This window comes from Phacochoerus africanus, chromosome 1, assembly GCF_016906955.1.
Source record: "Phacochoerus africanus isolate WHEZ1 chromosome 1, ROS_Pafr_v1, whole genome shotgun sequence".
NCBI lineage: Eukaryota > Metazoa > Chordata > Mammalia > Artiodactyla > Suidae > Phacochoerus > Phacochoerus africanus.
This window is the reverse complement of record NC_062544.1, coordinates 221,324,664-221,352,305: the sequence shown is the minus strand read 5'-3', so window position 1 is coordinate 221,352,305 and position 27,642 is coordinate 221,324,664. Positions and strand designations below refer to the sequence as shown.

The 27,642-nt window shown below is 39.7% G+C and overlaps 1 protein-coding gene and 2 pseudogenes across 2 annotated transcripts; 1 reads left to right on the top strand and 2 right to left on the bottom strand.

The window, feature by feature from the left end:
- Positions 1 to 44: 44 nt before the first annotated feature.
- On the top strand, positions 45 to 27,556 carry TIMMDC1 (translocase of inner mitochondrial membrane domain containing 1). 2 transcript variants are annotated; one of them, XM_047791551.1, is made up of 7 exons: positions 45 to 476; positions 3,144 to 3,309; positions 8,398 to 8,486; positions 8,912 to 8,979; positions 18,048 to 18,126; positions 21,221 to 21,331; positions 27,215 to 27,556. In XM_047791551.1, the coding sequence occupies exons 1-7, from the start codon at positions 283 to 285 to the stop codon at positions 27,357 to 27,359; spliced, it is 852 nt and encodes a 283-aa protein (XP_047647507.1). In that variant the 5' UTR covers positions 45 to 282; the 3' UTR covers positions 27,360 to 27,556. The 2 variants fall into 2 exon arrangements, with proteins under 2 accessions (XP_047647507.1, XP_047647516.1); XM_047791560.1 differs by lacking the exon at positions 27,215 to 27,556 and adding an exon at positions 22,415 to 22,519.
- Positions 13,411 to 13,938, bottom strand: LOC125137886 (60S ribosomal protein L37a-like; annotated as a pseudogene).
- LOC125133443 (deubiquitinase DESI2-like) lies at positions 25,425 to 26,304 on the bottom strand (annotated as a pseudogene).
- Positions 27,557 to 27,642: the final 86 nt, after the last annotated feature.

Sequence of the window (27,642 nt, the reverse complement as noted above, 5' to 3'; positions counted from 1 at the left end):
TGCTTTCTGCTCCGGCTCCGCCCTCGCCCAGCCCAGTAGCCTTTGCCCTGGTTGGGGCGGGACTTCCTGTCTCGTGTGTCGAAGGGCTTCCAGAGTGAGGTTGTCTGGGAGTGCAGGTCTGTCACGGTGTGTGGCTGCCGCTACGGCCGCGAATTTGCTAGAGCGTAGTGTACCAGTATTCGTCACTTATTCTTGCAGTTATCCTCGCTCTTCTCCCACGGCGCCTCCCGGAGACCTTGGGGCCCTGAGCGCCCAAGCTGTCCGGCAGGTTCTGAGGAGACCATGGAGGTGCGGCCGCCGGCGCCAAGGAGCTTGCTCTGCAGGGCGCTGAATCCTTTCCCTCGGGTCTTTGCTGCCGGAGCTGTGGCCACCGATTCCAAGGCTCTTGCGGAGGACCTTAAGCTGCCTTCCTACGTCCCGGAAGCCCGATACCCGGAATCCGGATGGGACCGACTCCGGGAGCTGTTTGTCAAAGAGTAAAAGTGCCTACGGTCTGTGGGGAGGGGCTACGAAGGAGGTGACCTGAAACCTGGGTCATCAGGGATGAAGGACCCCAGGGTGGTGTGATTTATTTTTAAACGGAATTTTGGGTTCTAGTGCTTGTACTCCAAGCTTGTATCCTAACATAGCGGCTAGGTGGTTCTTATGATTGACAGGCCGGTTTTCAGGTGGTAAAGGTGAGCCTCATTGAATGTCAGAGCTTTTAGGGATATTTAGGGAGTAGAGTCTTAGTGTAATTACCTCGATTTTACAGATTAGAAGAATTGGGCCAAGGTACTTGGTGACGCGAGAACCCACATCTGCAGGACTGCAATATTCCTTTTCTTATATAACTTGATCCCAAATTTTGATAGTTTATGACCAATAGCCCTCCTCCCCGGCGCAAAAATGGAAGTTCAGAGATAGCAGAAAGAGTTGTAAAATTTTTATTCTGCTAAGTAAGGAATATATAAAAAAATAATAGTAACTATTGTCTCATCATTTTATAAAGAAATTAGCTGGATTCACAAATAAGGATGTTTCAGAATAAAAGAAATAACCCTTTAAATTGAATTAACTTTAATGGAAAACTCACGATAATTAATTTCATCAATTTTTCGTTCATCAATTAGTGGTAAAAAGTTTGCCCTTTTATGAAGTACTTTACTATATACTATACTGTGTTATCAACATTGGTTAAATTAATATCGAAGCTTTATTACGTTGCTGAGATAGTTCAGGCAGGGGAGCTGGTGGAATTGTATTACTTTATTTAGGTTTCATCGTCTTTGTTTTAAAGATAAGCCGCCCTTCTTGTTGGTCCTTCCAAAATTTATTTGAGATATTTGTGAAGGAGCCTATATAGTATATAACAGAAGAGGGTTATTTTGATCAGCTTTATAAAACCACAGAATGTTGGAGCTGAAAGAAATGTGAAAGATAATTTAGTTTAACTTTCATTCTCCCCACTAAGTCATGCATAAGGAAACCAATGTTCAGAGTGATTGTGATCTGGCCACAAGTCTCTTAGCAGTGGATGACACGAACCAGAACCACAATCCCATTGGTCCTTTTCATCACTGTGCCCCATTTCTTCACCATTCATTTAGCTGTTAGGATTAATCATGTAATTTCTTACAGCCTCAATTGATAAAATGGAAAAAAGTATCACCTATGTCATAGAATTTTTCAGAGGATGGAAAAGAGAAAAGCATATGCATTTCCCAACTTGTTAAATCTAAAGCTCTTTTATATTTTCTCCTTTCTGGGTTCTACCAGTTTTTAATGTAAATGATGTTTTTTATCTTATTCGTTATAAAAGTTAAAATATAAAGTTCATCTTGTGTCTCAGTGGTTAACGAATTTGACTAGCATCCATGAGGATGTAGATTCAATCCCTGGCCTTGCTCAGTGGGTTAAGCATCTAGTGTTGCTGTGAGCTGTGGTGTAGGTCACAGACGTGGCTCATATGTGGCGTGGCTGTGGCGTAGGCTGGCAGCTGTAGCTCTGACTTGACCCCCAGCCCGGGAACCTCCATATGTGGCAGGTGTGGCCCTAAAAAGCAAATAAATAAATAAATATAAAAGTAAAATATATATATATATATAAAGTTCATATTATAGCAGTTTTTCTTATTGATGTAAGAATTAGTTTCCTAACATTTTATTTAGTGATCCCTTTTATGTACGCAAGAACTATAAAAACTCACTGATTACATGATTTCAGAAATGTTGTTACTGGCTGTTAGAATTAGATAAACACTTGTACAGCCTCTGAAGAAAGCAAGTTAGTAATGTAAAAAATTACCATTTAGTGGTTTACTTACATGTGAAGGCCATTATTTATAGGAAATTAACACTTAAAAAATTAGCTATTTGTTAGCGCAATTTCCAGAGGGTATAGTGGAAGCTCCAGTATGGGTTCTAGTTCCTTAATGGATTGAATGAAGTGGTAGCTTTTCCATGTTATTTTATGTTGGTTTGTGCTGCCCACTGCATAGTGAGATTTCTCATTCGATGCTTTTTAATAGTACAAGCCCATCTGAGTATTACATAAAAATTATTCAGAAAGGTAAAGTTTTGACTCTTTTTTTTTACATCTAGGAATTCATTCTTACATACATTGTCCTAAAACCTCGTTAGTTTGTGTAATTGCCAAAGGTATCTAAAAATTCAAAAAAGGAAATGTGTTTTCCTTCATTCAGTTCACAGATTCTTTCTGTTTCCAGGGATATAGTAGAGTTCTAACAGTCGTCAAAATCACCTTAAAGAAAAAATTGTATTGCAGTATAATGTGCACCTATAAAAATGCACAAGTATATTTACATAAGTATACCTACCTATGACTTTTTACAAACTAAACATAGCTGTGTATCCAGCTGGAAGAGACTTAATTACACCCAGTAGCTCCCCCTTGTGTCCCTTCCTTGTCACTGCCTTCTCAAGAATATCCGCTAGCTTAATTTCTAAAAGCATGAATTAGTTTGGATTGAGATTTGAGCCACTTGTAATATAATTATTTAATTCATCAAAGGATTTAACTGGTTCTGCCCATCATGAAAAATGTGGTCCTGTTAGCACTTGGGATAATTCTGATCATACTGTTTTTTGGAGAGCAGTATCCATAAACTAATCCCAAACAACATTATCTTTTTGATGTTTTAGTGAACAGCAGAGAACTTCAAAAGAACTTCAGGATATATACAAGGCGGCAATTTCAGCAGGCATCATTGGCTGGGCATATGGGGGGATACCAGCTTTTATTCATGCTAAACAGCACTACATTGAGCAGAGCCAAGCAGAAGTGTACCATAACCGGTTTGATGCTGTGGTATGTACCAGTGTTCTAATAGTGTTTGAGGGCACACCAATTTAGCTTTTCACTTAAACTTAATCATCTAGTGTGGTCGTAAGGTTGGGAGAGTGTAAGAAACAAAGTCCATACTTAGCAATGGAAGTACTAATGCTGAAATCTATACACAAACTTTGTCAAACCACCTTTTGTTTGTTTGTTTTTGTTTTTAAGGCCGCACCTGAGGCATATGGAGTTTCCCAGTCTAGGGATCCAGTTGGAGCTGCAGCTGCTGGCCTGGCACCACAGCCACAGCAACATCAGATCCAAGCTGTGTCTGCGACCTACATCACAGCTTACAGCAATGCTGGATCCTTAACCTAATGAGCGAGGCCAGGGACCAAACCTGCAACTTCATTGTTCCTAGTCAGTTCGTTTCCACTGTGCCATGATGGAAACTCCTCAAACCACTTTTATTACCTTCAGAATGGATAACTACCATATCTCTGCTTTCTGAAATGTATTTCTAATCCCCTGCTAAATCATCAAGGCTTACCTATAGCATATTAATTACCCTATTCACAAAGCTTCCATGCACTATACTGGCTCACACTAAAACAGTAATTAGAGTGTTACAGTTTTTAGAGTACTAACTTATGTGTTATATCCTAGATCTATACATCAGTTCTGTTTTATTAGTGAGGAAGTTACAGCTCAGAATTTTTTTTTTTTTTCTTTTTAGGGCCGCACCTGTGGCATATGAAGTTCCCAGGCTAGAGGTCAAATTGGAGCTACAGCTATTGCCCTATGCCACAGCCATAGACAGCAACGCAGGATCTGAGCCACATCTGTTACCTATACCACAGCTCATGGCAATGCCGGGTCCTTAACTCACTGAGTGAGGCCAGGGATTGAACCTGCATTCTCATGGACACTAGTTAGATTTGTTTCCACAGAACTACAGTGGGAACTCCCAGATATTTTCATGTTTTGAGGGTTTTTTTTTTTTTTTAATTGTAAATTTGCAGAAGTCGTACCAGTGTCCCTCATTCAAGGAGGATCGGTTCCAGGACTGGCGCAGATACCAAAATCCACAAATGCTCAAGTCCCTTTTATAAAAAAGCATATGCTCCCCAGTCCATGGGTCCACATCCTCAGGATCCAAATCTGAGAATGTGGAGGGCAAACTATGCAAAGTATTCCTGTATACCTTTCAGTCAAATTCCCCAAATGTTAATATTTTTCCACATTTGCTTTCTCATTCTCTCTCTGCATAAGATACACTTTTTTTTTTTTTGTGAGCTGCTTGGAAGTAACTAGTAAATATGATGAGTGCTTCAGCATGTATTTCCTAAAAACAAGGACATTTTCTTCTATAACCATAATATAATTATGCTGAGCTGAACATTAGTATTGATAGAGTACTATTATCTATGAACTTTACATAAATGTTGCTAGTTGCCCCACTAATATATATATATATATATATATTTGTTTTTTTGTTTTTAGGCCTGCACATAAGGCATATGGAGGTTCCCAGGCTAGGGGTCGAATCAGAGTTACAGCTGCTGGCCACCGCCATGGCAATTCAGGATCTGAGCCGCATCTGCGACCTACACCTCAGCTTATGGCAGCTCGGGATCCTTAACCCACTGACCAAGGCCAGGGATTGAACCTGCAACCTCATGGTTCCTAGTCGGATTTGTTTCCACTGTGCCACGACAGGAACTCCTAATATAATTTATTTTAAAAGTAAATAAGTCATTAGAGTTCCCTTGTGGCACAGCAGGTTAAGGATCCAGTGTTATCACTGCTGTAGGATGAATTCGATCCCTGGCCCAGGAACTTCCGAATGTCTTGGGCGCAGCCCCCCCGCCCACCTCCCCAGAAGAAAAGTAAATACATCACTAAAAAGTTTTTTTCCTGGTCCAAGATCTAATACTGGATCAGGTGTTGAACTTGCCTGTCATGCTTTTCTAATCAGTCTCCTTTAATCCGGAAAATTTTTTCTGTTGTTTTTTGGTTTTCATGACCTTGATATTTTTTAAGACTATAGGCCATTTATTTTGTAGACTGTCCCTCAGTTTGTATGTTTGATGTTTTCTTGTGTTTAGATTTCACCTATGTGTTTTTGCAGAATACCCTAGAATTGATGTTGTATCCTTCTCAATAAAAACCACAAGATGTAGATATCTATTTGTCCTTCTACTGGTGATGCTTACTTACTTTATTTATTTATTTTTGTCTTTTTGCCTACTTTCTTGAGCCATTCCCAGAGCATATGGAGGCTCCCAGGCTAGGGGTCCAATCGGAGCTGTGGCCACTGGCCTACACCAGAGCCACAGCAACTCGGGATCCGAGCCAAGTCTGCGACCTACACCACAGCTCGAGGCAACGCCGGATCCTTAACCCACTGAGCGAGGCCAGAGATTGAACCCGCAACCTCATGGTTCCTAGGCAGATTTTGTTAACCACTGAGCCACGACAGGAACTCCAGTGCTTACGTTATTTAAAAAAAAAATTTTTTTTAGGACCGCACTTGTGGCATATGGAAGTTCCCAGGCTAGGGGTCGAATCTGTGCTGTGGTCCCCCCCCACCTATGCCACAGCCACAGCAACGCTGGATCTGAGCTGCATCTGCAACCTACACCACAACTCACGGCAACGCTGGATCCTTAACCCACTGAGTGCGACAAGTGATGGAACCTGAGTCCTCATGGATGCTATATGGGTTCTTTACTGCTGATCCGCCATAGGAACTCCCTGGCGATGCTTAGACACTTAGTTAAAATGGTCCCTGCCAGGTTTATCCACTGTAAAATTACTATTTTTTCCTTTTGCAATTAATAAATATCTTATGAATACTTATTAGGTACTTTGATAGTATGCAAAACCTGTTTTTCATCAAATGTCTATCTACTTGTAGCATTCAGTGCTGATTCTTTCCTGAAGTAGTTATTACTGTGGTGGTTGCCAAATGGCCATTTTCTAATTCCATCATTCCATCTATATTTATGGTTAGTATTCTGCTATAAGAAAGAGCTTTGGGAGTTCCCGTTGTGGCGCAGTGGTTAACGAATCCGACTAGGAACCATGAGGTTGCGGGTTTGGTCCCTGCCCTTGCTCAGTGGGTTAACAATCCGGCGTTGCCGTGAGCTGTGGTGTAGGTTGCAGACGCGGCTCGGATCCTGTGTTGCTGTGGCTCTGGCATAGGCCAGCGGCTACAGCTCTGATTTGACCCCTAGCCTGGGAACCTCCATGTGCCGCGGAAGCGGCCCAAGGAATAGCAAAAAGACAAAAAACAAACAAACAAACCAAAAAAAAAAAAAAAAAGAAAGAGCTTTGACTTCCCCTCTATGTTTATCTGTTCATTTATTTATAATTTATGTATTTAATGTAGATTCATGGATTCTTACTTTATTCTGTAGTTTTATTTATTTTTTTATTTTTTTGTCTTTTCTAGGGTCGCACCTGCCGCACATGAAGGTTCCCAGGCTGGGGTGTAATCGGATCTGTAGCCCCTGGCCTATGCCAGAGCCACAGCAACACGGGATCCGAGCCTCGTCTGCAACCTACACCACAGCTCACAGCAACGCCAGATCCTTAACCCACTGAGCAAGGCCAGGGATTGAACCCGCAACCTCATGGTTCCTAGTCAGATTTGTTAACCACCAAGCCATGACGGGAACTCCTCCTATCCTGTAGTTTTAAAATCTATTATATCATCATTTATTTTCATACTCAAATTGACCTAGATTTGGATTCTTGGAGCCCCTTCAGGCTAGCTCCTTTGTCCTTTTGATGTGTCCTCATTATTCTTTGAGCATTCCTTTTCTTTTTGGCACAGCAGCGTGTTTTGGCTCATAGTTTACTTTTTAAGTACCAGCCCTGGAATAAGCCCATTTCACCAAGAAACCATAGTTTCTTTTAACACAATATTTAAAAGCCAAGCTGTGGTGCTAGGTATGCTCATTGTAACTGGGATACCATGGCTTCTAGGCCCTAGGCAGATAGAGTTAGGAAATGTGTGTGTGATTTATATACACATTCATGTACATGTCTGTTATCTGCTTATTTATTAAAAGCCATGATTTCTCACCAGTACCTCAGAGAGGTTCTGACTTGCCTAGTATAATATAGTTGTTAAGACTCACTTAGGGCTTCTGTCAGATTCTTTAAAAATCTAGGCTTTACCCTCATGATATTATTCCAGACTTACTTCATGGTGGTCTAGTGAAAATGGGCTGTAGAAGCAGACAACCTATCTTCTAGTTCTCACTATTCTTTATTGGCTAAGTGTTCTTGGTTAGAAACTTCATCTCTGTGCTTCAGTTAAAACAAAAACACCTGCTTGAAAAAAATATTGTAAAATTAAATGAGGTAACATGTTAACAACTTTTATATAGAAGGTAGTCATTAAACATTAACATTGATCAAGTATTTTTATCTATGGACTTTATGTGAAATTTATGTAAATTTTGCTAGTTGTCCCACTAGTTTTTTTCTTCCTCTCTTCCTTTCCTGCACGTCTGATTACTTTAATTCTTACCCTTCACTATTTTCTCAGTTCTTCTATTTTGTGTTTTTTTCCCCCACAATTTCCTGAAAAACATGTCTAATACTGATTTTATGTCTGTCATGTTGTTGTCGTATAGTTTCTTAGTTGATACTTAATTTTTGGATTACTTGCTTGACACTGGCAATTCTTAGTTCCCTTTCCATCTTCTGATAGCATAGGATGCATGTGACATTTTTACTTGTTTTAATACTTAACAAATGCTACATCTAGAGATTTTCTATTGTTTCTAAATCTTTAGTGGTCCCTACCTAATCCATAGCTGACATTCCTTCACCAGCATATGGAGGTTCCCAGGCTAGAGGTCCAGTCAGAGCTGTAGCTGCCAGTCTACGCCACAGCAACTCAGGATCTGAGCCTCATCTGCGACCTCCACCATGACTCACAGCAACACCAGATCCTTAACCAACTGAGTGAGGCCAGGGATAGAACTTCACGGATACTAGTCAGGTTCACTAACCACTGAGCCACGATGGGAACTCCACCACAGTTTTTGAATAAGGAAAATGTCAAGGTGTCTCAGAACCTCACAGCCTTTTTATTAACTTTAGCAATCTGCACATCGTGCTGCCACGAGAGGCTTCATCCGGTATGGCTGGCGCTGGAGTTGGAGAACAACCCTGTTTGTGACTATATTCAAGTAAGTTCTCTGAATTGTGATGAAGGGTCTTGGGTATTCTTTGAGGAACATGTGTTTTGAGCAAGTGGAATTATAAAAACTGAATGCCCATATAAAAGTGATTCATAGTAACTTTTTCTCAAGAACTATTATCTATTTATGTAAAAGATTGGTCCAGTTAAAGTTTTGCATCTATGCGTGAAGGTCTACTAAATAGTTATCAAAATAGATACAGGGTTGCTAAGTAAGAGGAATTTTCCAGAACTCTTCTTTATGCTCTATTGCTAATTGGCATTTTATAGCAATCTAAAACACACTAAAGGATCCTAGATTAGCACCAGGGATAGTAGGCTCTTCTATGTATCACTTTAGTGAAAGTTACAGTTAAAAAGTTAAATTAGATGTGCTTTAAATTATATGTTTGCCTCCTTCTCCCTTCTTCTCAGCACAGTGAATACTGGTCTAAATGTGTACCGAAATAAAAATGCCCTAAGCCATTTTGTCATTGCAGGAGGTAAGACATTTTTGTTCTTATTTATTTATTTATTGTCTTTGCTATCTCTTGGGCCGCTCTCGCGGCATATGGAGGTTCCCAGGCTAGGGGTCGAATTGGAGCTGTAGCCACCGGCCTACGCCACAGCCACAGCAGTGCGGGATCTGAGCCGCGTCTGCAACCTACACCGCAGCCCACGGCAATGCCAGATCGTTAACCCACTGAGCAAGGACAGGGATCGAATCCACAACCTCATGGTTCCTAGTCGGATTCGTTAACCACTGCACCACGACGGGAACTCCCTGTTCTCATTTATATTCTTTGGTCTCAAATACGGTCTAGGAGATTTGTAAGGACTTATAAATCATGGCTGTTGAATTCTTTGGTTGTGTCCTTATCACATCTCATTCAAAATTCATGCAAAATGTATCAAAAACATTGTAGTTTATCCTTGGTATACTTCGTGAACAAAACAGGAAATTGTCTTTGTCTTCATTGAGTTTTATGTAATTTGGATGGGAAATAACCAGGTTGCTATGATAGAAAGTAACAAATAGATGGAGCAATGAGATCTAATGTGGACAGGGTGATCAGAAAAGCCTTTTTAAGGAAGTGACATTTAAGCTGATACCCGAAGAATGGGAAGGAGCAAGCAGTGCAGAGAAGAGTAGCCTAAGCAGGGGGAACGTTAAGTGTGAAGGCTCTTAAAGGCAGGATAATAGGACTGGAACATGGTGAAACGAAGAGAAGAGTGGCTTGACTTTGGTGAGATGAGGTAGAAAGGAGCCTGATATTTTTCATGGTAAGAGATTGAATTTTATTTATTTATTTATATTTTTGACTGCACCCATGGCATATAGAAGTTCCTGGACCAGGGATCAAACTCATGCCACAGCAATGACCCAGGGCCCTCTGGGTAGTGGCAATGTCAGATACTTAATCTGCTATGCCACCAGAATTCCAAGAGATTAGGTTTTATTTCAAAACTCTCTGGGTAGATATGCCCTCTTTAGAAGAAACATTGAAAAAAAAAAAGTATTGAACAGTTCTAGTACAAATCCAGTACATTTCCAGAAATGCAAATGAAGTTAACTGCCAAATATACATACATTCTCACCTACAAAAGCGTGCTTAGGAGTTCCTCTTGTGGCATAGTGGGTTAAGGATCCACCATTGCTGCAGCTGTATGTAGGCTGCGGATGTGGCTCAGATTCGATCCCTGGCCTGGGGAACTTCTCTATGCCATGGGTGCAGCCAAAAAAGGGTGGGGAGAGCATATATTTCCTGCACATTTTTTAAATTTAATTTAATTTTTAATTTAATTTAATTTCAAGCTTATAGAAAGTTGCAAAAATAAAAGTAATGCAGAAAACACCCTTTGGTACAGAGATTTAGCTATTGTCAACATTTTAGCGCATTTGCTTATCACTTGGGCTCTATTTGGGTTGCACTCTCTTTCTCTATACACACACAGGCAAACAAATATACATAATTTGAACTTAACATTTCACTGAAAACTTTAAAAATATAAAAACTAGAAATATGCATTAATAGCATTGAAACAGCTAGAACTTGCTCCGTTTTAACTTGTGAACATTTTTACATGGTTATTCTGTAGGTTTAAGTGCCTGTATCCAAACCTCTTGTCTTTCTACCCACACTTGCATATTTGCTCCTGTTATATGTTCTCTGTTTTATACCCTGTTAAATTCCCAAACTGGAAACATGTAATGGTGTGGTTCTGCCCTTTATTTCTCCTTTTCAAACTTCTGGTCCTATCAGTTTTATCCCTTAAATATGTGTGGACTCTTTCACCTCCTTTTTGTTCCCACTGCTACTATAAGGTCTTCCCTGTTTCTAATCTTGGTTTGCTTCACCTCTACTGTTATCTTACTTTTCTGAAATATGAATATGATTATAATACTTTTCAGGTTCTTCCATTGTTTACCATCATTCTAATGTCAATTCTTGACCTGACCCCCATGCACTGCTCTTGCCCAAGCCTGATGAATCTACTTGGATTTCTCAAATCCAACATATTCTTTTTTTTTTTTTTTTTTCCCTTCCTTTCTATGGCCGCACCTGTGCCATATGGAAATTTCCTGGTGAGGGGTCAAATCAGAGCAACAGGCCTACACCCCAGCCATAGCAACACCAGATCCAAGTCACATTTGCAACCTGTGCCACAGCTTGTGGCAATGCCAGATCCTTAACCCACTGAGTGAGGCCAGGGATCGAACCCGCATCCTGAACCCATTGGGAATTCCAACCCAGCGTCTTGATTTACACGTATTGGAACCCATTTTCCCACTCCCACAACTAATTTCATTCAGCTCTTTATTCTGTCAAGGCTCAGCTTATCTGTCAGCTTTAGCTTCTCTAGAGTTCACCTAGCCCCCATTTTCCTATCTTAGGTGCCTTTCTCCTGTGTTCTCATAATCTACTATAATCAGTTTTATCAAAGCACTTATAACTCTGAGGTGTGGCTGTTTACTTGTTTTGCTTCCCCACAAGATGACTTATTTGAATTCAGAGAGAAATTTGCCTTTTATTTCACAACAATTTGACATATAACAGGATAGAATAAAAGTTTCTCGATTGAAAATAAATATTAGTACAATAAAAATAGAGAAAGAACAGAAATAGACTCACAGACATGGAGAATGGACCTGTGGTTGCCAAAGGGGAAAGGGAGGGAGTGGGATGGAGTGGGAGTTTGGGATTAGTAGATGCAAACTATTATATTTAGAACGGATAAGCAGTGAGGCCCTGCTGTATAGCACAGGGAGCTATATCCAATCACTTGTGATAAAACATGATGAAAGATAATATGAGAAAAAGAGTGTGTGTGTGTGTGTGTGTGTGTGTGTGTGTGTATATATATATATGACTCAGTCACTTTGCTGTACAGCAGAAATTGACAGAACATTGTAAATCAACTATACCTTAATAAAAAAATTAAAAAGGATAGAAAAATATATCTGATATATACATATTTATTTATTTTTTGCCACCCTGCAGCATTTGGAGTTCCTGGTTCCAGGGCCAGGGATCAGACCCAAGCTGCATTTGGTGACCAATGCTGCAGCTGCAGCAGTGTGGATCCTTAACCTACTGTGCTGGGCCAGGGATTGAACCTGTGTCCCACTCCTCCTGCAACACTGCTGATCCTGTTGCACCGCAATGAAAACTCCACAATATATATTTTTATCTCAAACCAGCAACCAACAAAATTAATGGTAGGAGTTCTCCTGTTGCTCAGCAGGTTAAAGATCCAGTGTTGTCTGTGCAGTGGCTTGGATCACTGCTGAATAAACAAAATTAATGGTTTAACATTAAAGTAATTTATCCTGAAGTCAGAATCAGGTATGAGTGTCTTCCTTCACCATTATTATTTGGCATTGATCTAGCCACTCATAAAAGTATATTCAATATCTAGAATACCTTAGTAAGGAGCTTGCAGATCCTCTCCCCAAAAAGTAACAATAAAACTGGACAGGGGTTCCCTGGTTGCTTAATGGTTAAGTATTTAGTGTTGTTAGTGCTGGCTCTTGGGTTCAATCCCAGGCCCAGGAACTTCCACATGCCATGGGCATGGCCAAAAAAAAATCTGGACAAAATTATCAAAAACAATCATTTAGAGATTGTGGAAATTGACCAAGGTACATAATAAACTGATAAGCATGTATTGAAGAATTCCTACTGAATTTCAGTAAGAACAATGGGAGTTTTTCGTGTTTCAGCCTGCGGCTGCTCCCACCTTCTAACCCACATCTCCATGATGTAGAAGTTCCACAAGGGCAGGGAGCCTGGGAGAACCAACTGTTCTGCTGTTTGAGGTGGCTGACTTGATTTGGAGTAGAGCATAGAAAATTCCATCCCTAGGGATGTTGCTAAAAACAATGGAAACAATTAGGGAAGGACAGCTAACCAGAGGGTTTTGGTTTGTTTTTTTTGTTTGTTTGTTTGTTTTTTTTGTCTTTTTGCTATTTCTTTGAGCCGCTCCCGCGGCATATGGAGGTTCCCAGGCTAGGGGTCGAATTGGAGCTGTAGCCACTGGCCTACGCCAGAGCCACAGCAACTCGGGATCCGAGCCGCGTCTGCAACCTACACCACAGCTCACGGCAACGCCGGATCCTTAACCCACTGAGCAAGGGCAGGGACCGAACCCGCAACCTCATGGTTCCTAGTCGGATTCGTTAACCACTGCGCCACAACGGGAACTCCCAAACCAGAGGTTTTGATATTATTTGAGGCAAGCAATAGACTGGCGGTTGAGGCAGAATATTAATAGGAATATCCAGGGAATAAGAAAGCCAAAGAGGGCTTTAGTAAGATGCTGCTAATCCCCAGAACTCTGGGAAGTTAACCCATGTATTTGAACACACTCAGGAGAGATTGGTAAGGCCTCTAGCAAACTACTTATCTTTTTTGTTGTTGTTGTTACATAAATTAACCCATTTATCATAGGCTAGCAAAGTTTCCATTGGTGGTGCTTCTATAGTTCCTTCAATTCCTTGAGTCTTCTGATGGCTGACTTTACTGTGATGGCAGAAGTGGTGTAGGTTCAGGTACCACCAGCTACCATTTTCATGCAGGAGCCACAGTGCCAGATGCCCATAGCTTGTCTCTTCATCTTGGTTTTGCCACAGAAGAAGCAAGTATACTTGGCTTGCTGGCTGATTTTAATTTTTTTCACCATTTTCCTGAGGGAAGCACCATAATGGGTCCCATATTTACTCATGATTCCGACCTTCTTGTGCCTTTGACCACTTTGCCACAAACTTGGATCAAGCCTAGAGAGCCAAACTACTTATCTTTGGTTAATTGTGAGGCCTCATAAACACAAAGTGAAAGCCAGAAAGGATTCATAAACTGCCTTAACCTCAAGTGCATTCTTCAAGCCACAGACCAATCTATTGACAGAGGGTGGCAGCCTTACTGGCTTAAGATATTTAAGCCCAAGCTCTGACAAATCATTGGCTAACTACTAAGCTGGTGTAAAAAATAAAACTTAAGCAGAGACATCAATGGCTGCACTCTGCACTCACGTGCATACACACACACACACACACTCTGACTCCAGGAAAATTGGAGAATTGGTCCAGGCAAATCACTATATAAACAAGAACCACAGCCATGCCCCTGAGTGAGGGGGATGTTCCAATTCCAGGGTTGCTGTAATTTATTACCTAAAATGCCCAGTTTTCAAAAACAAAAAAAAGTCACATGATATGCAACAACAGGTGACTAAAAAAAAAAGCAGTCATTTGGCTATGTGTCTGACAGAGACCATTTATTGTACATAGCAGGCAAAAGATTTCAAGCCATTTTAAGAGAATTAAGTAAATGTGATGACAGTTACTCATCCAATGGAAAATATCAATAAAGATAGAAATTATTTTAAAGAATTAAAAAACTGGAGTTGATAAATACAATAATGGAAGTTAAAAATTCACTGGATAGAAGGTATTCACTACCTTGAGATAGCATAAGAGAATCATTGAGCTTGAAGATAGATCAATATAGATTATCTTTTATGAAGGACATAATTTTTAAAAATGAAAACAAATGAACAGAACCTCAGAGGTCTATGGGACACAATTAAGTATGCTAACACATGTAATGCGGATAAAAAAAAGAAAATGGAAGAAAAAGTATTTTAAGAAATTATGGCCACAAACTTCCCAAAATTGATGAAAAATAAGCTACACATCTAAGAATCTCAACAAACTCCAAGAAGAATAAATGAAGGGAGTCACACCTGGACATGTAATAGCTACACTGTTGAAAGAGAGAAAAGTCACGAAAGCAGCAAGAAAAACAAAAACAAAACCAAAAAAACCAGCTCTTACAGGAAGACCCCATAAAATTAACAGCTGATGTCTCATCAGAATGATGGAAAGCCTGAAGGCAGTGAAATGGCAAAGTGCTGAAAAGAATTGTCAGCCAGTAATTCTATATCTAGCAAACCTTCCTACAAAAATAAAGACATTGGCAGATGAACAAAGAAAGAGAATTTGTTGCTAGCGGACCTGCCTTACAAAAATGCTAGAAGTTCTTTAGGCTGAAAGGAAATGATAATCAGATGGTAACTTGACTCTACATAAAGGGCATAAATAAAGATAATTATACAAGTATTATTGAAGGCAGTATAAATGCATATTCTCTTAACTGATCTAAAAGACAGTTAAATAGCAATAAAACCGAACTGTTGGACATAAAACTTTTAAAGCTATATATTACTTTAATAGCACAAAAGAGAGGGATGGAATGGACTTACATTGGAGCAATGAAATGACACCAAATAGTAACTTGGCTCCACAGGAAAAATAAAAAGTACTAGAGATGGTAAATAAGTGGGTTAATATAAAAGACTTTGTAGTGAGTTCCCGTCACAGCTCAGCAGGTTACAAACCTGACTAGTATCCATGAGGATACGGGTTTGATTCCTGGCCTCATTCAGTGGGTTAGGGATCTGGCATTGCCATGAACTGTGGTGTAGGTCACAGATGGTGGCTCAGATCTGGCATTGCTGTCCTGTGGTGTAAGCCATGAGGACATCCATATGCCATGGGTGTGGCCCTAAAAAGCAAAAAAAAAAAAAAAAAGTTTGTAAATCTATTTTCTCTTTCTTAACTGTTTTTTTCCCTTAACATCATTAAAATATATATAGTTGTGTAAAATAACATACTGTTTTTAAAATATATACATAATGTAAATGACAGTAATAGCAGAAAGATGGGAATAGTGTTCCTACATTTTACTGGAATTAAATTAGTACTAATCTGAAGTAGACTATGTTTTTTTTTTTTTTTTGGCTGCGCCCTCATCATGAAAAAATTCCCAGGCCAAGGATCAAAGCTGCCCAACAGCTGTAACTAGAGCCACAGCAGTGACAATGCCAGGTTCTTAAACTGCTGAGCTACAAGGGAACTCCAAGAAAGTGACTTTTAAAAGTAGTAACAAGTAACCATGTCAAAAAGGAATTAGGTAAGATATGTAGAAAATGAATAGCATAATAGCATATCTAAAGCCATCAATAATAACATTAAAATATGAATGGATTTAGCATTCTAATCAGTAGTGACTGTCCAACTGTATTTTAAAGAAAGAGCCAACTGGATGCTGTCTACAAAAGACATTTTTTAGGTTTAAAGGAATAAGTTGAGTTCCTTGGTGGTGTAGTGGGTTAAGGATCTGGCACTGTCACTGTTGTGGCTTAGGTCACTGCTGTGGTGCAGATTTTGCATGCCATGGGTGCAGCCAAAAACAAACAAACAAACAAAAAAAAAACATAAACCAAAAGCAAGTAAGTTGAAAATAAAAAAGATGGAAAAAGAAATACTATGCAAACTGTAGGAAAAGGAGCTTGAGTGACTATACTAGTACCAGACAAAATAGACTCTAATACAGAAGTACTAGAGATAAAGAAGGGTATTTTATAATGTTAAAAGAGAATAGACAACTCAATTATAGTAATTGGAGACTTTAATGCTCTACTTTTAATAATGGATAGAACAACTAGAGGGAAAATCAACAAGGATATGGAAGATGTGAAAAACATCAACCTATGTGATGTAATAACATCTCTAGAACATTCTACCCAGCAAAAGTGGAATTCTCATTCTTTTCCAGTGCACAGGGGACATTCCCTAAGTGAGACCATATGCAAGGCTGTAAAATGAGCCTTCATAAATTTAAGAGGATTGATGTCACGCAAAGTATATTCTTAATGGAATTAAACTAGAAAAAACTGAGGGGAAGTTCACAAACACTTGGAAATTAAGCAACATATTCGTAAACCCATAAACCAAAGAGGAATCACAAGGTAGATTTAAAATATTTTGAGCTGAATGAAAATGAAAGCATATCATATTAAAATTTATGAGGTACAGTCAAATTAAAAGAAGAAAAGATCTCGGAGTTCCCATGGTGGCTCAGCGAAGACAAATCTGACTAGTAACCAAGAGGACACAGGTTCGATCCCTGGCCTTGCTCAGTGGGTTAAGGATCCAGACCTGGCGTTGCCATGAGCTGTGGTGTAGGGTGCAGATGCAGCTCAGATCCTGCATTGCTATGGCTGTGGTGTAGGCCAGAGGCTACAGCTCTGATTCCACCCCTAGCCTGGAAACCTCCATATGTGTGAGTGCAGCCCTAAAAATACCAAAAAAGGAAGAAAGAAAGATTAACCTCAAATATTAATTTTTAAAAATGTTACCACCTGAAGTAGTATTAGTTGTGTTGTGCATAGTTAAAGAGGAAATGAATGGACCTCTTGGATGTGCAATCTTAGTGGGAAGGAAAGCAGACCCATGCTCTGGCCAACAGATGGCGTTGTAGCCCAGCTGCCCTCCTGCAGGTCTGCTTCTGTTTAGCAGCACAGATAGGGTGAGGCTGAGGGAAGGGATAAACTGCAGGGGCTAGTGAAGGTTTTTTGTTATTTGGGAAGAGCTTTCCTTAAAGTAGGAAGAAATGAAAGAGATAGAAGTCAAGAGATAGCATATTTTTAAGACAAGGTTGGCAAAAATGAAGCATAATGAGAAGAGGTTGAGTCCATAGAACAGATAGAACAATTCTGTTTTTCTTTTTTTAAATTTTATTTATTTATTTTTTTGCCATTTCTTGGGCCACTGCTGCGGCATGTGGAGGTTCCCAGGCTAGGGGTTGAATGGGAGCTGTAGCCGCCAGCCTACACCAGAGCCACAGCAACGTGGGATCCGAGCTGTGTCTCCAACCTACACCACAGCTAATGGCAATGCCGGATCCTTAACCACTGAGCAAGGCCAGGGATTGAACCCGCAACCTCATGGTTCCTAGTCGGATTCGTTAACCACTGAGCCGGGACGGGGAACTCCAGAACAATTCTGTTTTTAAAAGGAAAGTTTTTTCCTCTGATTTCAGAGTGGATGAGAAGCTAGTTATATTGGTATTTTAGATTCAGGAAATCTAGGTTGTAGTGGTATATTAATGTTGGATTTAGAAAGCTTACTTAGAGATTTATGTCCTTTTTATAGGAGGAACATTTGTAAATGGAACTCTGGTATTTAAAGATTCAACTTGCCTTTTGTTTGTTTCTTTTAAAATAGCTGTCACAGGAAGTCTTTTTAGAATAAACTTAGGCCTACATGGCCTGGTAGCTGGTGGCCTAATTGGAGCCTTACTAGGGTAAGTGTTAATGTGGTTTGATTCTAAATTAACAAAACTTTCATTAATGCCTTGACTGTTAAAAATCAACCATTTCTAAATAACAGATTTAATCCTTAGAGCCTATTAAAGGTCTCTAGTCTTGTATTGGCAGTAGCTTTGACTGCCCAATTCTGATTCTACCTCAATTGTTGATTTTACTTCTAGTTTTCATCAGGTAAAAACTGTTTAAATAACTATAAATGTCACAAACACCTGAAACTATTTGAGGTTTGAACAAAGGAACTTATAAGGAGCAAGAAAAAGGAATAAGAAACAATTAATGAGCACATTCTATAAAAAATTGAAGGTTAGGTTTTGTTTAGTTGATAAATTTTAAGAATTTTCCAACTTTGAAAAATTTCAAACCTATAGAAAAGTTGAATGAATTAATACATTAATACATTGAACACCTATATACCCTTCACTTAGATTCACCAATTGTTTACATTTTTCTATATTTGTTTTCTGTCTCTCTGTATATGTGTGGGATGTGGCATATTTCTTTTTCTTTCTCTTTTTTTCTTTTTGGATAAACCATTTGAACCATTTAAGACCTTATAACTCTTCAGCCTTAAGCACATCAGCTTTTATCTCCCAGGATGAATACATTCTCCACTGATATCACAGTATATTTATCACAATAAATAACATAGCATTGATTCAATACTATCTAAGATAGGGTCCATAGGGTTCATATTCAAAACCCCTCAGTTATTATAATAATACCATGTATAATTATTTTAATATATGGGTCACTTTGCTGTACAGCAGAAATTGACAGAACATTGTAAATCAACTGTAATAAATTTAAAAGATAAAATATCTGGGATCTATTATTGCATTTCATTGTCATGTCTCTTTTAGATTCCTTTAAGCTAGAACAGTTCTACTGCCTTCCCCCCACCCCAGAATGTTTCTCAGTTTTGTTTGATTATTTCCTCATGATTAGTTTTAGTTTTAATGTTTTCATCAGGAATACAGTAAGGTGAGTTTGTGTCCTTTTTACTATATTGCATCGAGACATTTTGCTGCTCATTGTAAGTGATGTTAACTTGGTGTATTAGTTTTCTTTTGTGTAGCAAATTACTACACACTCAGAAGCTTGAAACACCACCCATTTATCACTTTTCTTTGGGTCAGAACTCTGGGCAGGCTTAAATGGGTTCTCTGCTTATTATTTTACAAGGCCAAAATCAAGGTTTTGACTAGGCAGGTTCTTACCTAGAGACTCTGTGGGAAGAATTTGTTTCCATAAAATTCAGGTTGTTGACAGAACCCTTGTGGCTGTAAGTCTGAAGTCCCCTTCTCCTGGCTGCCTATTAGCCAGGCACCACTCTGTTTCCAGAGGCATCCACATCCCCTCTCACAGGGCCCGCTCCAGCAACCAGCATCCTGAACCCTTCTCATACTTTGAATCTCTCTGATGTCCATTCTGCCACCAATTGGAGAAAATTCTGCTTTTAAATGGTTCACCCAGATCATCTTTTTGATTGGCTCACATTCAAGGGATCACTAACCTTAACGGGCATAATATCTCATCTTATTCATAGTTGAGAAATTAGGGCAAGAAATTTGGGGGAGCCATTTTAGAATTCTGCGTACCACATTTGGTATCTGCTAAATTTCTCCATTGCAGAGGTATCTTTTTTCCTTTGTGGTAATAAGTCTTCTGCGGGGTGAGACTCTTTGAATAGCCCACTCTCAAGCTATCTTTCTTGTGGTTTTTAATGGCCCATTGATGATCCCTGCTGTAATCAGTTATTATAAAGGTGGTTGCAAAACATTGATTTGCTAGTTCTGTCATTTCTTCTGTTTTTATTATTAGTTGGCATTCACCTGATAGAAGAGTTCTCCTTTACCCTCCCCTTTTCTACCTCCTTTTCAGGAGGAAACACTGTAATTTTATGTATCCCTTTTTAAATTAAAAAATTGTTTTAAAATTCAGCATGTTATAATATATTGATAAGGTTATTTTTGTTGTTAATATTACCAGCTTGGTTTGAATGGAAAAAATGTTGAAATTAGCCACAAAAATATTTTTTATTGTGGTTAAAAAAATAAACATGTAACATAAAAATTACCATTTTAACCACTTTTCCATGTTATTGTTCAGTAGTGTTAACTATAGTCACGTTGTGTGACAGATCTCTAGAACTTTTTCATCTTGCAAGACTGAAACTCTGTACTGACTAGACACTAATTCTCCCTTCTCCCACCCTTCAGCCTTTGGCAACCACATTTCTATTTTCTGTTTCTGTGATTTTGACTAGTGAGGTACTTCATACGAGTGGAATCATTATAATATTGGTCCTTTTGTAACTGACCTATTTTGCTTAGCATAATGCCCTTGAGGTTTATCCATGTTGTAGCGTGACAGGATCTCCCTTTTTAGGGCTGCACATTTTCATTATCCATTCATCATCGATGAACATTTCCACCTAGCAAAAATAATTTTTAAAATGTGCTTACAATTTAAATTGTGATCAGAGGGAATTTACATTACATAAGAGTCAAAAATTCATTTTCTTTGAAGATGTGAATCAAACCATCTTCATTATTGTAATAATTGTTATCTGAATCAATTTCTCAAGGGGTAACTATTGGTATTTTAGGTGAGATGTTTGTGCCAGACACTTGAATTTTAGGACATTTGGCAGCTCCACCCCCAAAAGCCAGTAGCATCCTTCCCCCAACCCATAAATGCCCTCCACCTTTCTTGCCCCTTAAGGGGGTCTGGTACTTTTCCTGGTATTAATTTCATTTCTGAGAAACCTTCATTACAAAACTACTTTCTAGAACTTATCATAAATATATTTTTTCCCAGTTTATCATTCATAGTAAAAACCAGCCAATTTATAGACCTGTTGTTTTTATACCAGATAATTTTAGGAACTTGCAATGATTGCTTTTCATATTTTTTTTATTTGACAAGGACGCTTTAATTGTCCAGTGTTCCTGTACGTGTCAGTGAACAAGTGGTTCCATTGGTGTCGCTCGTTCCTTAGCAGGGACATTCACATGTTTCATGGTCTAAAGGCTCTTTTTCCTTGCACCTCCTCCACCTCCCCCTCAGCACTCCTATAGGAAGCCTGTTGATGGCAATTCAGAAGTACTGTGGTGAGACGGTTCAGGAAAGAAAAGAGAAGGATCGAAAAGCACTCCAGGAGCTGAAACTGGAAGAGCGGTAAGGAGCACATTGAGTCCGGGGGTCTGGCTTTCCTATCCTTGGGCAGTGGTGTTCTCAAAAACTAAGTACTCTCAAATTGCTGCTAAATTCAGAGAAGAGTTTCTTTTTACTGAGTCCTTCAACTTGTACCCTACTTGATCCTTTCATCTTTTTAATTAGGGGAGTGGAAAAATGAGAGATACTAATTGAGAATCTTTCCTTAGATACATTATTTTTTCTTTTAAGGGCCACACCTGGGACATATTGAAGTTCCCAGTCTAGGGGTAGAATCAGAGCTTTAGCTGCCGGCCTGCACCACAGCCACGGCAACTCGAGATCTGAGCCACAACTGCAACCTACACCACAGCTCATGGCAATGCCAGATCCTTAACCCACTGAGTGAGGCCAGGGATTGAACTTACATCCTCATGGATACTAGTTGGATTCATTTCTGCTGTTCTACGTTAGATACGTTTGTTTTTTTTAAGATAGATGTTGTAAATTTCATTAGGTCACTTTTTTTTTCTTTTCCTGTGTTTTTGACTGCATAGGAAATTACCTAAAGGAAATGCACAGCAATGAGTGAGCTTTATTTGACTTTTTTTTTTTTTTTTGTCTTTTTAGGGCCGCACCCATGGCCTATGGAGGTTCCCAGGCTACGGGTCTAATCAGAGCTGTAGCTGCCAGCCTACACCACAGCCTCAGCAACATCAGATCCGAGCCGCATCTGCAACCTACACTGCAGCTTACGGCAACTCGGAATCCTTAACCCACTGAGCGAGGCCAGGGATCGAAGCCGCAACCTCATGGTTCCTAGTCAGATTCGTTTCTACTTTGCCATGACGGGAACTCCCTATTTGACTTTTTTAAAAAGATGATATCATCACTTACGCATATGTCTATGAACAATACGGAGCATGTTAGACCTCCACATTCAAAGATTCGACTTCTTGCTGTGGATACATAGGCATTAGGTAGATATAGTGGCTTTTCATGGACTGGATGCCACTGAGAGGGATGCAAACTGTCACCTGTTCCTCTAGTTACTCCCTGGGGTCCAGTAAGAGCAAACCTCATGCACATTCTTTATAATCATAATAGGCTGCCATCTAGCACTTTGGCACAAATGATTCGCAGTGGTTCTGCTTCTTGGCCACTAAGATGACATCTGCTGCTGCTGCTGCTGCTGCTTTGGCAGTTGAGTAGGTAAATAGTCTTCTTTTTCCCATGTCTTTACTTGAAACTTCCATTTGCGCTAAACACATACACACATGCACATACATGGAAATTGTTTGTTTTGTTTTGTTTTGCTTTTTAGGGCTACACTTGCAGCATATGGAAGTTCCCAGGCCAGTGGTTGAATCGGAGCTAGAGCTGCAGGCCTGTGCCACAGCAACAGCAACACAGCATCCAAGCCACATCTGCGACCTACACCACAGCTCATGGCAACACCGGATTCTTAACCCACTAAGCCAGGCTGCAGATCAGACCCGCATCCTCATGGATCCTAGTCGGGTTTGTTACCACTGAGTCATGATGGGAACTCCCTGGAAATTCTTAATATCTGTAGATCTGCTGTCCAAGGACTTAGATGCTATAGGAGAAAAAGCATTGGTTTTGGAGCCAATGAAACCTTGAAAACAAAGCTTAAATCCCAGCTAGACTACTAATGAAATCTATGACCATAGATGTTTTCCTTAACTTCAAGCCCTCAGTATTCTCAGCTGTTCTAAGGGCAGAATCACACCACAGTGTTTGACGTATGTTTGTTTCCTTCCTTCCTCTTCTCAATAGTAAGAGAATGAATGAGATATGCCGCTCCCTAGGTTCCAGGATAAACACTTAAAATTCTGAATGCCAGCATAAAACTTGGTATTATGGAGAATTAAAAGCATAAAAGCATTAGCTTATTTCTAGTTCTTTAGGTGTCATAAGAGACTTCTTTTTTTCAAAAGGAGGCTTTGAGAAAGGAGATGGAAAGGTAAGGAAAGTAAATCATTATGTGACTCTAATACTAAGAAGTTATAGAAGAATTAACATTTGGAAATATATGAACAAATAATAATTGTATTCCACACATAAAGGAAACCAGGAGAAAAAATAGAGAAACTGGTCAGTTATTTAGTGATGGAAAACCTCAAGAATGGGTAAAAACAATAATAGGAATTAGAGAAATGAAAATATTTTGGCAGAATGAAATAGTGTCAAAAGTATATAGGTTATTTTTATATATGTGTATATATATAATGAAATAGTGTCAAAAGTATATAGGAGATATATATATATATATATATATAGTTCGTTTGTTTGGTTTTGCTTTTTATGGCCACACTCGTGGCATGTGGTGTTTCCAAGGCTAGGGGTCGAATTGGAGCTGTAGCTGACAGCCTACACCACAGCCACAGCAACACCAGATCCTTAACCCACTGAACGAGGCCAAGGATCAAAGCTGCAACCTCATGGTTCCTAGTCGGATTTGTTTCCGCTGAGCCATGATGGGAACTCCTATATTGTATTTCTTTTTCTTTTTCTTTTTCTTTTTCTTTTTTTGAGTGGCTTCATTTTCCTCAGGTCAAACCCGAAGTTCATTTTCCCTACAAACAGGGTGTGCTTAATTTGATAAAAATCAATCAAAATCAGCTTACGGGAAAGTTAAAAAATGTAGTTTACTGTAAGATATGGATCCTTACAAAGAGCAGCAGCAAACAACCCAACGTAGAAGTTTAAATAAAAGTAGATGACTTTAAAACCAATAACATCTGTAAAGCTAAAGTCACTGCTTTGGGTAATTTATACACTGCATCTAAAATTCTATGTAGGGCATTGATTCTTAAGGTAGAAACATTGAATTTGACATGTGATGACTTGGCTCTTACATCCAAAGTTCAAACTGGGAGTAGAGTTGAGCAGACAGGTTTCCTACTATCTGTGAGGACTTATCTGTGGTGACAGTTTCATTCTTAGAGTTGGTTATGTAAGAGACAGACATTAGAGAGAACAGAAAAAGATGAACTGTAAGACATGTATGTGTGATTTTTCCAACAAGAGGTCAATGAGACGAGGCTTTCTATTAATTAGGAGGTGAAACTACTGTAAGAAACTAACCAGTTCCAACATACTCTTTCTGATATGGTGCATAAAATGTTTACAGTATCAAAGTATTGACTTTCTGGAGCATGTTCCTTAAAGACTCTAGTTTTCAAGGTGCAGTAGAAAAGGTAACCTGGATAGTTAAAAGCAGTTGAATGTCAACACATCCTGCTTACTCAGAAGGCTACCACTTAGGATTGTCCTATGCCATGAAGAAAATCCTGTGCGGAGAGATCAATAGGTATTAAGATGAAAATGAAGCCCCCCCCAACCCATGTGCAGAAACATTATCTGTTACTAGCGAGAATACCTTTAACAAAACACATCTACTTACAGAATTAGAGGCATTAAAGCCAGATTGACACCAGTGTGCCACCTCGCATGGGTGGATGGATATTTGGGGTGAAATCAACAGCTGGGTGGGAACCTCAGGAGATGTGCTGCCCAGAGTGGAGTTGGGCGGAAGAGGAACTCAGCCTGGGGTGGGGCCCCTCTCACTGGGATCACAGTCCCAAGCCCTCAGGGCTCAGGGTTGTGTGTGCTCCTTCACTTCTGTGCATCCTGGTGCCAAAATATTAACACAAACCTAAAGACAGCCATTAAGCAGGTGATGGTGACTATAACTGTGTGAGTACCTCTTTGTGTGCCTATCATTTATGCCATATCTCAGGCGGTTGTAAGAAGTGTACAAAGATGACCTACCTCATTTTTTTTTTTTTTGGTCTTTTTGCCATTTCTTGGGCCGCTTCAGCGGCATATGGAGGTTCCCAGGCTAGGGGTCTAATCGGAGCTACAGCTGCCAGCCTATGCCAGAGCCACAGCAACGCAGGATGCGAGCCGAGTCTGCGACCTCCACCACAACTCATGCAACGCCAGATCCTTAACCCACTGAGCAAGGCCAGGGATCGAACCCGCAACCTCATGGTTCCTAGTCAGATTCATTAACCACCGCACAACGACGGGAACTCCACCTACCTCATTTTTGAAGACATGAAGATTTTCTTCTTTCATGGTGGCAGGAAGTCCATGCGAGATTTGTAAACCGTGATACAAAATACTGTAAACATAAATTAGCAGAGCTTACATAAAACAGAAGGAAATCCAGGTTTACAAGTAGATAAAAAAAGCAGAGGGCAGCTTCATACAGAATTCTGCACCAAGTGATTTTTTTTTTTTTTTTTTACAAGTATAATCCTGAGCTGAAAAACTGGGATTTGGGGGAAAGCCATCTTTGCATATAAAATATCCAAAGGGCATTTATTCATTGACTTTTTCTCTAATGATATTCAACTGCCAGGGACAGTTCTGAACATGTGACTTTGGAGACATTTAGAGTTTGATGTGGTTCCCCGGGCCTGGAGCCTGCTGCAGTGCTACCCATGGAGGTGGAGGCTGCCGTATCCTCTGCCTCCTCCAGTTCTCCCTGGAGCTCCTTGCTGACTCTAGACTGCAGGACTGCGGGAGTGAGCCACTCCTTTGGGAGGCATCTCTGGAGAAAGGGTATGCAGGAGCTGAAGTAGGCGAGTGGATTGATCCAGCGAGGAATCTCTTTCCCACAAAGAATCACTGATAAAGGCGAAGAAAAATGATTGCATTTTTATGCATCAAATGATAGGCATTGCCTTTGTATTCTTTTCCCAATTCTTCTACAGTTTTTTCTATATCATCTTCTAGGAAGTTAGTGCTCCCCCAAACAACAGCTTCTTTAAATTTAAATGCTTCTCCTAGTTCAGAAGCGTGTCCTGGGGGGAATTTCAAATATTCCAGAAAAGGGGAATAAGCAAATTCTCTGCCACATATTTCAATTTCTGAATGAAAACCTCCAATTCCGATGGATGAGGTGTGTTCATTCATCCAGTACGAGTCTACACGTTGAGCACCACTAATTGGTTAGCCCCCATCTTCCCAGCGGCCGCAGCCTCCTCGCCCTCCAGCTCTTCTGTCTCCAACCCCCAAGGGTGCTTCAGGGGGCGGGAGCCAGGTACCAAGCACACAGCCCATCCCACAGCAGCTGGCAGGGGAGCATACAGAAGCTGGTTGCTCCTGGCACTGTGAACAGAACCCCATATATATTGTATTTATGAGGAGAGTTAATAACCTTTTATATGTCTGCTTCTTTGCTTGAAAATAACTACAGTATAGAAAAAGTAAGAATCTAAAAAATTGCATTAGGAGAAAACAGCACACTGGCTATAGAAGTGTGCAAGAAGAATTGGTAAAATCTGGTTATAAAGAGGTGTGAGAAAGTCAGAGGTTACCCTGACAATCACTTAAAGGAGGACACATACTTGATTTGGAAAAAGAACTCATCTGTTACTTGGAAATTATATTTTAACTCCTAGAAAATATACATCTCAATGTTGTCTTATCTGACTTTTCTGTACTGAGATTACCAGTGTTATATAACCTTCGTCCCTGTCCTACAAGGTCTGTCAACAGAGTTTAACAGAGTGATGGGGGTTTTACATCCTTCCTGGGTCCAAAGGGCAAGAGGACAGTCTAGTTTCAAAGCTCACATCTTAGCCCAGGGTACTTCTGCAACTGCGTGCCACCCCTGCAGAAATTCTGGAGTATCTTAAGAATCAGAGCTTCTGCCCCAGCAATGTCCGTTTTGGTAATGAGAGAATTCTACTTGGCTTGTAAGTGGAACAGGTTAGGAGAGAGAAGAAAGTAATTGTATTTGAAGTGCAAGGGTCAGTGTTTGCTCAGGAGCTGTAAGGGAGAATAAGACACAATACTATCTTTTTAAAAAAGTCTAAGAACCAAAAAAAAAGGAACAATATTTGATATATTCTTATTCTTTGATTATAGGAAAGCCAGACTACAATTTACTGAGCTCCTCCCTGAAGAAATTGAAAGCAGTTTACAGAAAAATCAATCCAAGGATGATGCTATGAAAATTGAAACACTGCTGAATCTTCCTAGAAACCCTTCATCAACAAATAAACAAGACTAGGATTGAAAATGGTCTGGACTCACTGGAGAGTTGAAGGGAGCTATGTGTTACCATGTCCATTGAATGGTGGTTGGTTGGGCTGCTGACAAATGTAAGCACTGGCATCTGTAGTGGCAGTGACTTATCTTTTAAAAAAAACAAACAAGAATTGGGCTATTCTTAGTTTACTCATCCATAAATTTAAACACATACGTGTATCTATATTGATTGATCAATTTAAATATCTTTTCCCTCAATACTACAGCAGTAAATTTAGAATTTCCCTAAAGATTAAAATTGAATT

Coding starts and splice junctions, on each gene's coding strand:
- TIMMDC1 (XM_047791551.1), top strand. CDS start 283: ATGGAGGTGCGGCCGCCGGCGCCAAGGAGCTTGCTCTGCAGGGCGCTG. Junction 8,487..8,911: donor CTGTTTGTGACTATATTCAA/GTAAGTTCTCTG, acceptor CCTTCTTCTCAG/CACAGTGAATACTGGTCTAA. Junction 18,127..21,220: donor CTAATTGGAGCCTTACTAGG/GTAAGTGTTAAT, acceptor CCTCCCCCTCAG/CACTCCTATAGGAAGCCTGT.